Source organism: Nyctibius grandis, chromosome 21 (genome assembly GCF_013368605.1).
Source record: "Nyctibius grandis isolate bNycGra1 chromosome 21, bNycGra1.pri, whole genome shotgun sequence".
In the NCBI taxonomy this organism is placed as follows: Eukaryota; Metazoa; Chordata; class Aves; order Nyctibiiformes; family Nyctibiidae; genus Nyctibius; species Nyctibius grandis.
Genome location: NC_090678.1, coordinates 3,763,654 through 3,778,847, shown reverse-complemented (window position 1 = coordinate 3,778,847; position 15,194 = coordinate 3,763,654). Strand labels below are relative to the sequence as shown.

The 15,194-nt window shown below is 44.4% G+C and overlaps 1 protein-coding gene across 3 annotated transcripts in view; it reads left to right on the top strand.

Annotated features, from left to right (window-relative positions):
* Window positions 1-4,740: 4,740 nt before the first annotated feature.
* Window positions 4,741-15,194, top strand: part of RGL1 (ral guanine nucleotide dissociation stimulator like 1) — an 88,540-nt gene continuing 78,086 nt past the window's right edge. For all 3 annotated transcript variants that reach the window (XR_011049600.1, XM_068416834.1, XM_068416833.1), the window contains exons 1-2: window positions 4,741-4,837; window positions 5,769-5,879. Coding sequence is in view for 2 of the 3 variants with exons in the window: in XM_068416834.1 (XP_068272935.1) it covers window positions 4,811-4,837; window positions 5,769-5,879 (138 nt within the window). In the remaining variant the exon portion in view is untranslated. The remainder of the gene's footprint in view (window positions 4,838-5,768; window positions 5,880-15,194) is intronic.

The window sequence follows — 15,194 nt, the reverse complement described above, 5'->3', positions numbered from 1 at the left end:
CTGCGAGAAGTGTAAGGTTGCATTCACAAGTGGATTTGTATTTCTTTCTCGTTGCGAGGGGGAGGGAATACGTGCCCAGATGTATTAGAGGAACAATTCTGATTCAGTAGAAAGGGCAGGCACGGAGCTTGATTAGGGCAGGAATGTAGTTATTGCACGTGAACATGATTTGGAAAGAACCAAATGTTTAACACAACGTTGACCATGAGTGTGGTTCATTGGTATAGATCGGTTTTGTGATTAAAGCCTGTGGAAAGAGCAAAAGAGCAGTTCTACTAAACCGAGTTGCAGGCTGTTCTTACTCTTTTTTGTGCTTGAAATCTTTACAGAACATCTTTTAGATTAATCAGAGCCTGCTTTGTCCTCACGTTTTCCTGTGCATTCTGATCCTGTCCCTTGGTCTCAAATAAGTAGTTGAACGCTACATAATGGTCTTAGAACGCAACTAAATGGAAGTTAAATGTTACATATGCTTTTCCCCCTTTCCAGTATTAAATCATCAGTGTTTGGATATAAGGCAGATTTTTAGACTGAGCATAATCCTTTCTCTCTACAAGACCAAATAAATACCCATGTATTATGTATACATACACAGACATGCATGTTATGGTAAAAGTTAATGACAGGAGTTGAAGTTAAAATGGGTCCTTCTGTTAAATTTGTGGTCAGCACAGTATGTTTCAGTCACTTGGAAGGATTCTACCAGTCTGAGAGAAATGTCTTGTATTCCGTGTAACAGCATTGTTGTAGCTATGAGATCTGATGATATAAATACAGACAAGGTCTGTCAAAAGAGGTAGTATATTTAAACTGAACTCTTTGTTTAGCTGGAAAGAAGCAAATACTGTGGCATAAGAAAGGCACCCTATGTTGGAAAACCCAATCCCATCCCCTGTCAGCTGCGCTAACGAAGATACCACCCCACCCTACAAATGTCCTTTTCCCAAGTGAGATGGTTATTGATAGAATCCAGACGTCCAAGGAAGTAGAAAACTGCAAATATTAGAATTGGCAGAGGATTTGGATAAACAGTTTTTCAGTTGAAATCTGCTGAAAATGTGATTGCTGAGCTTTTTGCAATGCAATGTTTGATGTAATTCTTGTGGGGAGAAGGCTCGGTCCCATGGAGGTTTGAACTTTGATTTCAGTGTCTAGGCTCCAGTTCATCAAAGAATCTTAAGAATTTAGTTCCTTTGATGTGAGTATTTTAAGCTCATGCTAAATTAAAGCTATTGCTTACGTGCTTTTCTCAACTGGCATACTAGGTAGGGGCTGAAGAAAGATTAAATTAATTTGCCAGACTAAGTTGCACTGGGTGTTGTCCTGGCCATCTTGCAGTTTGCCCCTGGCAGCTAAACTAGTTAATGGAAACAGTTGCTAGAAGATTAATCATGTCAATTAATTTAAGGGATAAGTAAACAAAATAACTAGATGAAGATTTCAATCAAGTAAATATTGAAAGTTTCTACAAAAGACAGACTATTTTAATATTGGGTTTGGTTTTTGCCTCATCCTTCAAGAGCAATAGCTCTTAGCCTAGACAATGAATTTTTCCTTTGGGCTAATTCTGATGCTCCCCGCCCGGATCAGCCGACTGAGGACACTACAGAACCAAATATCCCATCGCAAATGTATCCTCTTCAAGGCTCACTCAGAAATCTGTTGAGCTGGGAAACAGCTGCCTCTTAAGTGTACCTACCTCCACTAATGCATTTAGCACCCGTGACAGCAAAGCGTGGATGATGCTGGGAAAACCCAGCTAACAACAGTTTGCCATCTCTGGTGCATGTTGGCAGAGCTGGGATCTAGGGGTAAAGATTTGTGTGTGGTTTTGACTCTTCAAATCTGGAAGAGGGTAGGTAACTCTTTGTTCTTTTGAAATACATGGACCTGTTGCCATACAGACCTTATCACCTCGGTCAAAATGTCTCTTTTGCCCTGCATGCCATTGTGTGTTGCAGGTGTGACCACGCACCAGCGTTGCAGTTGATACAGATTCTTGTCTGTGCAGTCCTTGCAGTCTATTAGCATGAAAGACAATGTGTAAATTATAAATACTGTTACAAAAGTAGGATGCAATTTGATATGCTACAGAATTATATGCGTGATTACTGTCCGTCTTGTACCCTTTCCCCGTGATTTTGATTTGTGGTTCTTTTTGGAAAGGTGTGTCTGTGTCTAATGTTACAAAGTCTGGGCACCATATCTCACCAAAAATAATCTGGAAAATAGTCTGCTCTAACTCTAAGCATGACTAATGGCAAATCTAAGGAATAAAAAGGGTAGGTTTTTGCTACTGATGAGTTCATCTGGCACTCCTTCCTGACGGAGCCTCTCTCTGTCCCTTGTCAGTGACCAAGAGGATTCAGAAACATCCATGAGAGAGCTTTGTGCCCTACCTTGAAAGAAAAGTCCTGAGCTTGTTTCTCCATAAAAAGGTGTTCCCTAAGGACCCAGTCTAAAACACGTGATTCAAGAGAAGCTAAATTGAGACAAATACATGTGCTCCTTCTCACTGTGTTAACTCACTGCCATTTTCTGACTGTTAAAGAAATAGAAATAACTGCTGGGTTTTGGTGGCTGCCATTCAAAGTAATAGTAGTGGCACTGGTGCACTTATTGTGGCACCAGAACATCATACCACGATAAAGCTCGTATTTCGATACAGAATAATTATTTGCCTTTGGTGTTCTATTCCTTGTAGCTGGATATCCATTTTCATATGCTAACATATGTTTGTCCTGTTCAATAGCAATTTGTTCTGAAACTGCTTGCCTGCCTGCTGGGCTAGTTACGTGAATTCAATGCAGACTCCGTTTTTTGCACCTCAAAATGATGATGTGGAAAACCCGTTTGCAAAATCTAAAGCATTCAAAATGCCCTGTGCGGTTTTATAGGAGAAGCCAAGGGGCTTTGGAAAAGCCAGACTTCGATTTGTATGCTACAATACATTTTAAAAAGGCTGTATCTGCCTCAGCATATTCTGGATCACTTCGGTATTACACAAATAAACTAAATGCACAGCCTGGCAAATAATCAGATCAGTTCACCCGTGACAACACGGCTCAGTCTTGGTTTCGTAGCTTAAAATAATGTTCCTTGCTTTCCTGTGCTTCCTCATGTTAACAGCTGCAAGTCATAATAGTCTCTCTGAAGGAGCACTGCTCCTGAGAGGGTCGGTAGTAACACTGGTGTATAAATATGTTAATATACTGGCAGCACTGAGGTTCAGGAGATCTGAACTCTCGGGTTCAATTCTTACCTCTTTCACTGTAATTTGTGCACTCAGCTCCTCTCTGCTTTCATTTCTAAGCCCAAAAAAACAGGTTAATAAAGACAGCTCAGGAGGCAACTGAAGTCAATGGTTTTAAGGTGGTTCGAGACCCTTGTGTTAGTGTGCTGATGTCTGCGGCTAGTGCTTGTATAGACAACATGGTTACGGTTCATGTAGGCTTGTCTGTGAGCAAGGGACTCCCACAGGAAAAAAAATAAAGATATTGTGCTTTTAGCCTATGTAAAGTGGTAGGTGGGAAATATGGCAACTATTGATTACAGAATCAGTATGGGAAACTTCTTGAATAGGGAGAGTCATTCTCTTGAGGCCAGACAGGTGAAAACAAGTCAGGATTTGGTTCCTAATGCCAGTTGTACAGGTCGCATGGGCAGGAATGCTTTCCCCACGCTCCCAGTTTCCCCTCATCCCAAACCTTATCTCCCCAAATCAGGATCTCAGCCCTGTTTCCCTCCGAACCCCCAGCCCCAGTCTCTGCTCATTGCTCCTCACAGCTTTGCTGTTTATTATGGGTTTCTTCTGTGCTGCTCCACATCTGCTCATCCCTTGTCCCCGCTCTTTTCATCTCCCTGTCAGGGGGAGGTTTGCTGCCGATGCTCACAGGACCCCAGGCAGCGTGGTGGGGTGCTCCTGCCCACGCCAGCCAGGCTGTGCCAGGGCAGGAGGAGGAGGAGGAGGAGGAAGGCCCTCTCTGCTCCTGCCTGAGCCACCTGAATTGCCCGGTGGGCGAGTGAGGGGCAGGCTCCACACGCCTCTGCAGAGCAGGTCTGCTACAACGTCGAGTACCGCCGGGGTTTACTACAGCGCTTCATTTCCTCGCTTTAAAACTTGCAGAAGTAAGTTTTTTTTAATTAAGCCTGGCTTAAAATTCCTGCCTTTTGCCCATGTCCTTTAGTCCTGGAAGAGTGCAGAACCCCCCAGCAGCGGGCTGGGACCCCCGGGGCGGGCGGGCGGCCGCCGCGTCCCGTCCCTCCGCACCTGCCCCCGGCTGCCGCCGCTGCCCCCCGCCGTGCCGGTGCGCGGCTGCAGCCGGGCGCTGGCTGCGAGGAGGCGTTTCGCTCCGTGCTCCGTGCCCCGTCCCCGCTGGCAGCCGCGCAGGACGCTCCGCACCGCGTCCCTCGCCCAGGGACAGCGGGGGGGGATGAACGCCCCGCTTCGGGCGGCGGCCCCCCCCCCTCCCCGGGAGCTGCCGCCCCCCCCCCCTCCCCGGGAGCTGCCGCCCCCCCTCCTCCCGGGAGCTGCCGCCCCGCTGCCGGTCCCGGCGCGGCTCCGGGCACGCACCACCGAATCGGCTGTAACTTTTCGGGCTGGGGCTGCCCGCGGTAAACAGGAAGCCCCTCGGCGGGGCCGCGGCCGGGGCCGGGCCGAGGCGGGGCCTGGCGCTGCCGCCCGCCCTCCCGCGCCGCGGAGCCGAGGGGCCGCACGGCTCGGCCCGGCCCGGCCCGCGGCGGCGGCGGCCGCTGACAGGGCGGAGCGGCAGCGGCGTGCCCCGCCGAGGCGCCCGGGAAGGCATCGAGGATGAAATTGCTGTGGAAAGCTAAAATGGTAACCGGGCGTCCCGTCCCGTGCCCCCTCCCCTTCCCTGGTCGCGGGTGCCGGTGGCCGGGCTGCCCGGAGCCCGGCTGGGAGCGCCGCGCCTCATCGCCTCCCTGCCCTTCCCCGCTCCCCAGCGGTGCTTATCGCCGGGAGTAACCGTGTGCGTGTGCCTAGGACGGGGGGACGCTCCGCGGAGGGGGGTTAGTTACGCTCTGGAGCAATTCCCGTGCGTGTTCTCTGTCCGCGTTGTCTTTTGTAGTTGTTAATAATCTGGGAAACGAGGAGTCATTGCAGTGTGTTCGGGTAAAGTTTGGGAGACGTTGCACTTCTTTTTATCCCCTTTCTATTATTTGTGAGTTTTAAAGCCTCGATTCTGTGAAGTTTTTGGTTTGGTTTTTTGTAGTTTGAAATAATAGGTTTTGGGAAAGCAAACCACAAGCGCTTTAGATCCCTCCTGTCAAAAGAAAGGAAGGTTTGCTGTGTTTTAAATACTTGTTAGCTTCAAAGTTTAAAGGCTGCCTGCCGAAGTAATTCAACTTTTAAAAAGTGCAATTCCTTCCATAAATGAAAGGCCAAAGAGATTAATTGCTTTAGAAAAGGGGGGAGGGGGAGGGAAGACTGCTAATCAAAACCAAACTATTTCCTTAGAAAAGACTTTATACAACTATTTAAAATATGTGCTAGTCTAGGAAAAATAGTTAAATGGAAAGTCAGGGTATCTTGATACCACAGGAAAGGACAGCTTGCCAAGAATATCTCCAGTGTTCCCTCAATCTGAAAGTATCCGGTATTGCTTTGATTGTTGTATTTACTTGCAGCTGGTCTTCTGCCCTCAGCTCTGCATGAAGGAGGAGAGCACCTGGTATAGATTGTGGTTAGCACAAGAGGGAAAATGTTCATTTCTCTCTTACTGTTTTTTTCTTTCCCCTTTTCCTGGCAGAGCACAATTCAGGACTGGGGTGAAGAGGTAGAAGAGGGAGCTGTTTACCATGTCACCCTGAGAAGAGTGCAGATTCAGCAGGCTGCCAACAAGGGAGCAAGATGGCTAGGGGTAAGCAAAGCCGGCACGGTGGCATTTGGGAAGGCTGCTCATGGACTTTGGAGCCTGCTCCAGGGAGCCGAATTCCACATGAATCGTTATGATATTAACTTTTAGCACTGGCTGCTCTCACTGTTTAATGAAAACCAAAACACTGAAGTTGTCTTTCTGGGTCATCTGAAATAACTCTCTCCTCCTGTCGACTCTTCCTCTTTTCTTGACACGTAAAAAAGATTTGAGCAGTTGTGGCCATGGGTCAGATGATACTTAGTGCAGAAATACGGATCTTAGCTTATGGCCTGGGAAGTTGAACATTTAAGAGTTATTTCAGACTGGGCCATGGCTGTTAAGAACCTGTCCCAGGTCTCCCAAACAAATAGTCATGGTATTTTGACTAACGAAGGTCTCTCATAGTTAGCAGAAACTTCCTCAAAACTTAAGTGAATATAGATTTGGGTCTTATATTGCTTTCTCAGCTGAATGAGAAATCAATTGTCTGCATTTCTGCAAGGATTACACCTCTGTACTGTTTTTCAAAGGTGTATTTCAAAGCATGAAGGCTTTGGTGGTAAGTAAAATGAGTTTAAATGCACACGCACTCAGTTTGGCATGCTACTGAGTGCCTTCACCTTTGTCAGGCCAAGTCCCCAGCTGATATTAAGTGTCCTCACTTCACTAGAATCAGTGCAGCTGTGGCAGTTTGAGCCAGATCTTCAGGAGGTGGCTATAACTTTCATATTATTTTGTTATGTTTATATATTTTCTTCAGGATCAAAGGTAAGAATACAAGAACTTGGTTTGATGTAGTATCCGGGTTGATATTTTAAAGACTTTTAAAACTGCCCTGAGATTTATATCAAATCATTTTCTCGTGAAGTTCCATGACATAAAGCAATACAGCAGTGCTGAAACGACAGTCAAGAAAGATAAGCAAATTCTGTCCTGCATACAGATAGTGCTTAGAATCTCCCCTTCCCGTGTTTCCAAGAAGTACATAGAGTTCTAATCAGAACAGATAATTTCAAATCTGCTTCCTTTGAGTGGCAGATTTCCCATCTCTGCCTCCTGTTTTTATCAGGAAAAATATTAGAAAGTATTTTTGAGCTCCTGTAAATTTCCCAGCTGGTGGTTTTGTGTAAGAGGCGGAGATCATTTTGAACGTGTCTGTGTCCCATGAACATACTTTAGAAAAGTAGAATTTTATCCTGTTTCGGCTGTGCTGTTCTTTTTATGTAGAAGGAGTTTGCCAGGTGTTGGTCATATTCTCAAAGGAAGAGTGCATATGTGTTCCTGAGATCATCACCACAGCTGATGGTGCCGATCTTAATAGGAGGACAAGGGCCTGTAAGGTCAGGGAAGTGACTTTTGGCTTTCTGTGGCTAGTGTTAGTTTTTTCAGGTCAGAACTGAGCCCTGTTGGTGGGGAAGGAGGGAGTGTGTCAGAAGTCAGCACCTGTTCTGGGCATAAATCGATGACTTTGGTTCTAGACTGGTGTCTTTAATGAGCAAAAAAATCTCATGCATATTATTTAAAAATATTTTTAAACGTATGGGCTGTTTGTTTCCCTTGAGCTCTTCAGAACATAAAATATTTTAAGCTCTTTTTGTGATCTTGTTTTATTAATGGCTTTACTGTGGTCCTAAAGTCAATAAATAGCTTCTAACCCAGAACATTATTTATGAATAGCCATCCCCGCCCCCAGCAGTTTTGCCTTCAAAAGCGTAATTGTCATCAGGTGACCTTTTTTTTTTTTTAAATCTGAAGCTTATAGGGTTTTATGATGTTGATTTTTTTCTATGCTTTGAAATTTGTAGCACTAACTTAATAAGCTGTTGGGTTTATCAGTGTTGGTCTTAATTTTTTTGATGGAGATCCATGTCAGGCTTAGGTTTGAAGACTCAAGGTCAACCGAAAAGAAAGGGAACAACTTATTTGTGCATCAGCAAGTATTGAGCCTTCATTGCAACAAATATAGTAACTCTCTTACTGATTATATGCATATGTGGACTCACTTTTTAAAAAGTTACTTTTTCAGTGGTCTTTTGTGTCCTGTAAAGGTCTACGTAGCAGTTTGAGGTTGTCCGAGGCACTGAGCTTCTCATGGTTTATTGGTGCAGGTTGAGTTCCTTGTGACTTGGAAAACCCCCAGACTTGTAAAACCTCGGTGCTGCGTGTGGCTGTTAAATACGGTGTGGTATCGGAGCAGGGGTTTGATCTGGCGGTTCCAGAGGGGTTAGTTCTAAGTGATGCTGCATTTGTAAAGTGATTTGGAGGCTTTTCAGCTGAAAAGCGTTAGATGGTGAATTATATGACGAAATGCCAATCTAACTGAAAATTTTGTAGAACCTGTGTTGAAAGGAATATAAAAGGTCTTATTAATTCTGAGTGTGTTGGGATTTATTACCAATCCCTTTAATTACAGAGAAGCTTGAAATCTTGCTTAAATATATTCTTGTACAGGTACCAGTAAGTGAATGAATTTAGATCTTTTCTGTTTCAAGAAGTCTAATAAACCGTTCTTAAAATTCTCTATCCTAAGAACCCATCCAGGGTTCTTGAATGGTTGGCTCTGTTATGAGAGAATGGTCTGTTTAAAAGCCAATCATAAGATTACAGCTTAACCACCATAAACACTTGCCTATTTAAATATAGAAATGTCTGTCTTGTGTTTCAAACTTCTACAATTAATAAAAGAAAAAGACAAACAGGCTGTGACTTATGCAGTCATCAGCAGTTCCATAACTTTCAAAACTGTGAAGCTTTGGTATAAACACCAAATTTCTTAGCTTTAAATTTAAAATTAGACATCAAAGGATGCCAATAATAGCTACTGGTTTTGTCACTAAATACTTAGCCACTAAATATTTAGTGAAGCTTAAGACTTTAGGCACTACAGTATTATGAAATAAGAGAAGCCTTAGTAGTAGCTCAGTATTGTGATAGGTGCTGCACAAAAGCACTATCATGACTAAAAAGAACTTACAGACTAAATATCAAATGAGGCTTGTCTGTACGTGTATGTTTTCTCAGCTGATGACTGGTATCCGAGGCAGTGGTACCAATTTTGCAACGGTCTGATTTTTCTCAAGTTACTTGTAGACATCGAGGCAATGGAGAGTCTTAACAAAACTTCCAAAGTCAAATGTAAGTTCTGGAGATGCCGAGAGAGAATACCTCCTACACACGATAGGTTCAACAAGAGAAAGCATGAAGGCATTTTTTTGACAGCACAGTGGGTGTTGATGTCTCCAGAACAGACCTTGAGAGGTCTTCAGGCTCTTGAGAGAGGTAAGGTGGAGCTTGGGAACAAGCCGTGAAGGCCATGTTAACTGAGATACGTGGCCTAGCTTCTTTGTGAGCGAGAAGGATGGAGAAGTAGAGATTTGTATAGGTGGATGGCACGCTCAAAAGAGGGCATGAGGAGAATGCTTTCTGCATCAGGCATTTGAGTGGACATTCAGCATCATTTTGAATGGCATGACGTCAGGCCAGCGAAAAAGGCAGGTTGGTAACTGGAATAGAAGGTTTGAGAGTGCAGCAGGGAATTTTAATGGTGTGGCTAGAAAGAGAAGGTTGTATTTTAAAACTATGACACAGAAAGAACCTGAAAAATGAGATTCAGCTTACCTCCGAGGACGTAAAGACAGCCCGTAGGGAGGCTGGCGCCCTATGTGTCAGACAGGATGGTGCTATTGTCCGTGAAGAAAGGGCAACAAAGCAGAAAAGACAGGTGAAAAGTTTAGAGTTCTGTAGGGTTTTTTGATCTTGAACTGACAGCCAGGTACCCGTGAAATGAAGCAGAGACAAGCTGAATCACACCGTAGCCAGAAGCAGATAAGAACAGTAAAGCAGTGTCTGTAAAAGTAGATCAGTTGCTAAACAGCAGAATTTCTGTCGCCAGGAGCAGCTGACGGAGTATGAATGGCATTGGAAGAGGTGAACTCCAGTCAATGATTTGTTGTAAATAGTAAACTGAAAAGTAAACAGTTAGTTGAAAGAGAAAGGAAAAAGCACCAGGTGAAGAAGTGGAGAGATGGGGGGAATGTTTAAGAAGTGAGAGTCAGAAAGAGATTTTGACTAGGAGAGTGATGGGACTGTGGGAGGCAAAAGGTACAAGAGAAAGTGGTGTGAGGTGGGATTGGATCCAGTGGACAAGTGAAGGGATCAGAGGAGGACCATGGGAAAGAAACTTCTGCACTTGTCACATGATAGAAATGAGAATTGTTCAAGGGGTCCTTTGTGAAGAGGAACAGGGATGGAGAATTTGAGGAGCTGGGACTGCAGATGTGGAATGAGATTAAATTGATATACTGAAATTGCTTGACCATGGAGTGGACAAAGTTGAAGAAAGAGGGGAAGGAAAAAAGGTCTTCCTAGTGAAGGTAATTGTCCTGGTGGTTGTGTTTGTGCCAGATTCCAGTGGGTGCATACTCTGAAGGTGCACAAGGGCTAGGGGCTAGCAGAACGGGCCTCACAGTGATGGAAAGAGAAAAGAATGAATGGTGTAAGACAATAAGGCAGGAAGAAAATGAACGACCATATAAATAGCAGAGAGGCAAGTGAGGGGGTGGTTTAAGGCTACCTGGTTGGATGAATGTTCTGGGCAACTGGCAAGAACTGAACCAAGGCAGTAGATACTATTGGCAGCTGATTCCTTCATCAAATATGACTGATCCGATAGGAGGTGATGCTGTGTCAGTGGGGTTTGCCTTAAAGTGGTTTTCAGGAAATGATTAAATTCTGTAGAAAGGTGACCAGAGTAGGTCTGTGAGATGCTTAGCTTTACCATGGCACACGTGGAAACTGTGGGACGTGTTTGTGAAGTCAAGTGGAGTGGGAAGTTCAGAGAGTTGAATGTGTGAGCTTGGAAGTTTGTGAGTCAAAACTGCAAACACTACCTTGCCTTCCAGTTTGAATAAGGGAAATATCTTTCAGAAAGGGGTGCAGGAATAATAATCTAAAAAGAGATACATTTTTTTTTTTTTAGGAAGTAGGTTTTGACAAATAGAGAAAAGCTCTTATCAGCAGAGAAAGCTGTATCTAAGGGTTAAAATGTGAGTTGCCAAAAGCCTCACAAAGCAAGTGAAAACAAACAGCTAAAGGTTTGTCAGCCATATGAGAACAACAAAAAAATAAGTCTGCTTCACAGAGAGAATTAGATAGGAATTAAAGTTAATCTACATGTAACCCAGAAAACTAAATACATTTTTGCCTATTTTCTATAAAGATGACAAAGGTGAACCTGGAGGTTGAGGGTAACGATGGGGCTTTCATGTGGCTTTCACATGTGTTTATGTTTTGTCTTTGCCTAAGAGCTTGATGTGTGCCCACACTGGGCAGCTGGTAGTGTCCATCCCAGAACTACAAAGGAACTGGTGTATGAAGTGATATTTGAGCAGCAGGGGGTTTTAATTCATCTGCCCAGTCAGAAATGCCACCGTCCAACTGGAGAACAGCAGTGGTGCCTGTGTTTGGGGTGGGGGAGGTATGATCTAGGTAGGTAGGAGATATTTATCTCTCAAAGATAACTGATATTCTGGATTTTAAAAGGCTGTGGGTTAAATCTCTTTGTTTGAAAGTCTACTCTTGAAATCACTTGAAAAAATTAGTCTCTGGAGAGACTGAGGAATTATAAGGTAGGTGAAGGACCTGTTGAGGAAGAGCTGCTGCTGCAGCTCAAGCTGAAAGAGGGACTGTTGGTCTGGAGGCAGGTGCCTACGGGAGCTCTACATGGGTCGATCCTGTGACTAAACTGCTGTCTTGTGTTCATTAGAGTCAGTGACATGAAAGCAGAAGCATGCTGACAAAATCTCATGGTCTGGCAGAGGAAGAAAACACCTGGAGGACGGGAATATCCTACAGGCTCACATTCAGGATTGCCATAACAGAAGCGAGTTGAAATAAAGCAGCACAGACTGCAAAGGCATGTTTGTGGATGGATTGAAGTAATTTCTGCTGTAGGTTGATATTTTTCGTCCTTGTCCCTTCCAACTTCGGGTGTATTAGTCAATCACAGGATACGTGAGCCCCCAGCATGATGCAAAACAGAAGAGGCGAGTGTGATGCTCAGTTGTTATAGATTATTGCCAGCAGAGATGGGAAGCGTGAACCTCCTTGTAGAGTGTCCTGGCTCACAGTCTGTTATTCTGGTCATTTTTGAGAAGGTTGATTTAATCTGGAAGGGAGACAAGAGAGGACTTCTGGCATCATCAAGAAAATTATGAATATGTCTGATTATAATCTGAAGGCTATAGCTTAGTTTGGTTAATAAAATGAAGATTTAGGGAGTATATGGTTAATACCTATAAAAAATCATGAAGTAAGCACAAGGGAGGAAAAAGAACCATTCACACCAGCTATAGACTGGTGTATAAATTGTTAGAAATTAGAAGACATTTTCAAATCATCAGAGCAATGAGATAGTGGAATGGCACCCCAGCAAGAGTGTAGGAAGCAAAGAACCCACCAGCATCAACATTGGAGCTGGATCAGTTGGTGAAGAGGATTATAAGGTGGGTTCCTTTGGTAGCAGAACACGGCATCCTCCAGTTGTATGTTTCTAAGCCAAGTGGAAATATAAGAGCGAGAAAGTGCAGCGAAGGGGAGGATTGGGGTAGATCGTTGGTATGAAAGTTGCATTTTTGAGAGGAAAAATGTGGGAGTTTGTGACAGGAGAAAAAGAGAGATGCAGGTGTATAATCAGAGAGAAGTTGGTTGTGCAGTTGGTTGTGTGTAAGAGATGAAGACGAGAGGAGAGTCTGGAGAGACTGCAGAGGAACATTTGGGAGGTGCTACTTTGTGGTAGAAGTCCCCCGTAGTCTTCTCCAGGCTGATGAAGCAAAGGTGTGGCTGTAAATCTTTGTTTAATTCAAAGGCAGAGAGAGGAGGGCAGGTGGGAGTGAGGAGTACAGAGGGGAGCTGGATGAAGAGAGTGCCTCGGTTGTGTGGATGTCTGAACACGCGCTGGGAAGGGGAATATGGAGAAGTGGGTGCAGAAAAGCAGCAGAGAGGTGTTAGAAGATGTTGGTGTGGAACTGGAGGAGAGGGAGTGGCAGTGTACAAAGACCAGAGCGGATGTAGGGCAGCAGAAAATGAGCGGTGAAAGGTGTGGGTGTGGCATGGGCAGACGGACAAGAAGATTACAGAATGAAAAGCAAACAGGAGTTTTTAAACTGCTGTGAAGTGGCTTTTGTAGACCGCCCTGATAACGACCTAGAGTGCTTTATCTCACCCTTCCAGGGGTTTGGGAGGGGTGGGTGACCCGTGTCCCAGCCCTCGAGGAATCTGAGGGAAGCAGAGAGGAATGAGTCTTTGGGACAGGAGGGGATCCCTGCTGCTTGCAAATGTTTTTCCTATCAGAGTCCTTTACCCAGGAAGGAGAGAGGAAGAGGCTGGCACTCTGCCTGTGGAGTTTTTATTGGGGCAGGTCACAGGGAATGCAGCCAGGAACGGGAGTTCCCCCAAGGCTCCATGTGCCGGAGGAGGCCTACAGAGACACTATCTCCACATCTTAAATGATTGCTAAGCTCTCAGAGCCAGTCCTCGAGCATCAAGTTTCTTGCTCTGCTGATGGATGACACAGACTGCTCTTCCTTTGATAGCCAGATAACAGAGAAATACTCCGCTCCCTCGTGGCCAGTGCTGCCTGGTTTCATTAGCCCTTGGTTACGTGTCTAGAGTGAATTTTAGATACACTTTTTTATTTCTGCTTTCTTTTTTTTGGCCACAGCTGAACTTCTGGCTCTGGGGTTTGTTCCGGCAGAGATTGATTCAAAACATTACTTGTCTCAAGGTGTCCTTAATGCTGTAACGTTGGGTATACAGCAGCACACGTTCTTCCAAAACTATAAATGAACTGCTGCAGAATGTGCTTTAAATACCTTCAAAATTCTGAAAGGGGAAAAGCTGAAAAACATCAAATCTATCATTAAATATTTCTGTGTTTTCTTAACACTGATAGAATTTCAGAACTACCTTTTCTAAGAATTTTGTGGTGTTTTAAAAATGAATTTTGAATGATTGTCTTGCACTGCACACTGCATACGACCACAAGTTTGGATTCTGAATACCTCTACAGGCACATACATTGGCAAGAGGCTTGTGTTGGGGAGTTCAGTCAGAAAAGCATTACAAAAACTTCTCTCTAATTAATCTGTATCCCAATTATGACCTAGGACGTAACTTTCTCTTTGAGTCGAACACTATGTCAGAGAGGAAGTTTTAGTTTGGATTTTTTTTCTTTCCGACACCGACCTCCTAAATATGGGTTGAGATTTAAACGGTGCCTGGAACCATCAACATTTTTGGAATATACAAAACCTAAAATTTTCTCTGAGCCTGCTCCTGCCCTCTCATATGTCCATGTGAGCCAGCTCTGTCATTTCTTTTTTATCTTACTCTTGGGTCCCAGATGTTCTGGTCAAGTGTAGTTTCCTGTGCAAGCAGCAGGCAAGGACTTGGCTGATGGTTGTCCTTGCTGCAGCTTGCTATTTTGTCTCTTGATTTATAGCATGTGTTGGTCCCTTTTGGCTAAAGCAGACTCTTTGGAGTCAGGTTCCTGCAGCCTGTCCCAACTGCCCGGACCAAGGCCAGGGTGTAGTTCGGACCATGTGTTTAGTAGAAGCAGAAAAGCAGTTCCCAAGGAGCTGACAGGCTCCCTACAGAAACTGGGTTGAGCTGTTGTCTGCTCCGAATGCCATCTTCTCTGAGGAACTGTCTTGGAGATGGAGAAGGAAGGAAGATGGGGCGTGCTCACAGTGGTTTGGCATGGTGGAAGATGCCTGTCAACTGCTGGAGGCACACAAAGATGATTATATAGGAGATTTTGGAGAGAACCAAATGATTTTACCTACAGACAGGTACATAGTTATCGAAAAGAAAGCCTTGGCTTCTCCTTCAGCTTGCCTTTTGGTTTTGAGTAGGCTCTTTCCTCTTGTCCTTCCCTTCAGTTGTATACATAATATTACCATAGCATCGTAGCCCTTATTAACGACTTGTTATGGAATATTTTCCTCCTGACTTCCCAGTTCAGGCACAGATCTCTGCTCCAGGGATATCCCAAGTAGCACTCTTCGATGTGGTCATCCGCTGGGTAATACAGGCTGTGTGTGGAACAGGCACTCAGAAATGAAGCCTGAGCTTATTATGAGTTTTAAAATGGAAGCCTGAAAGATTACTGTCTTTTACTTTCCCAGTTCCACATACAAAATGCATAATTAGAAGGGTAACTGGCTTTGTAGCACAGTATCGTGCTCTCAGTTGAGTTTAAAACCTCCCATTCCAAGCTGTCCAAGTGTGACAGTGCTTTAATCTTGCGGTGTTATTAAC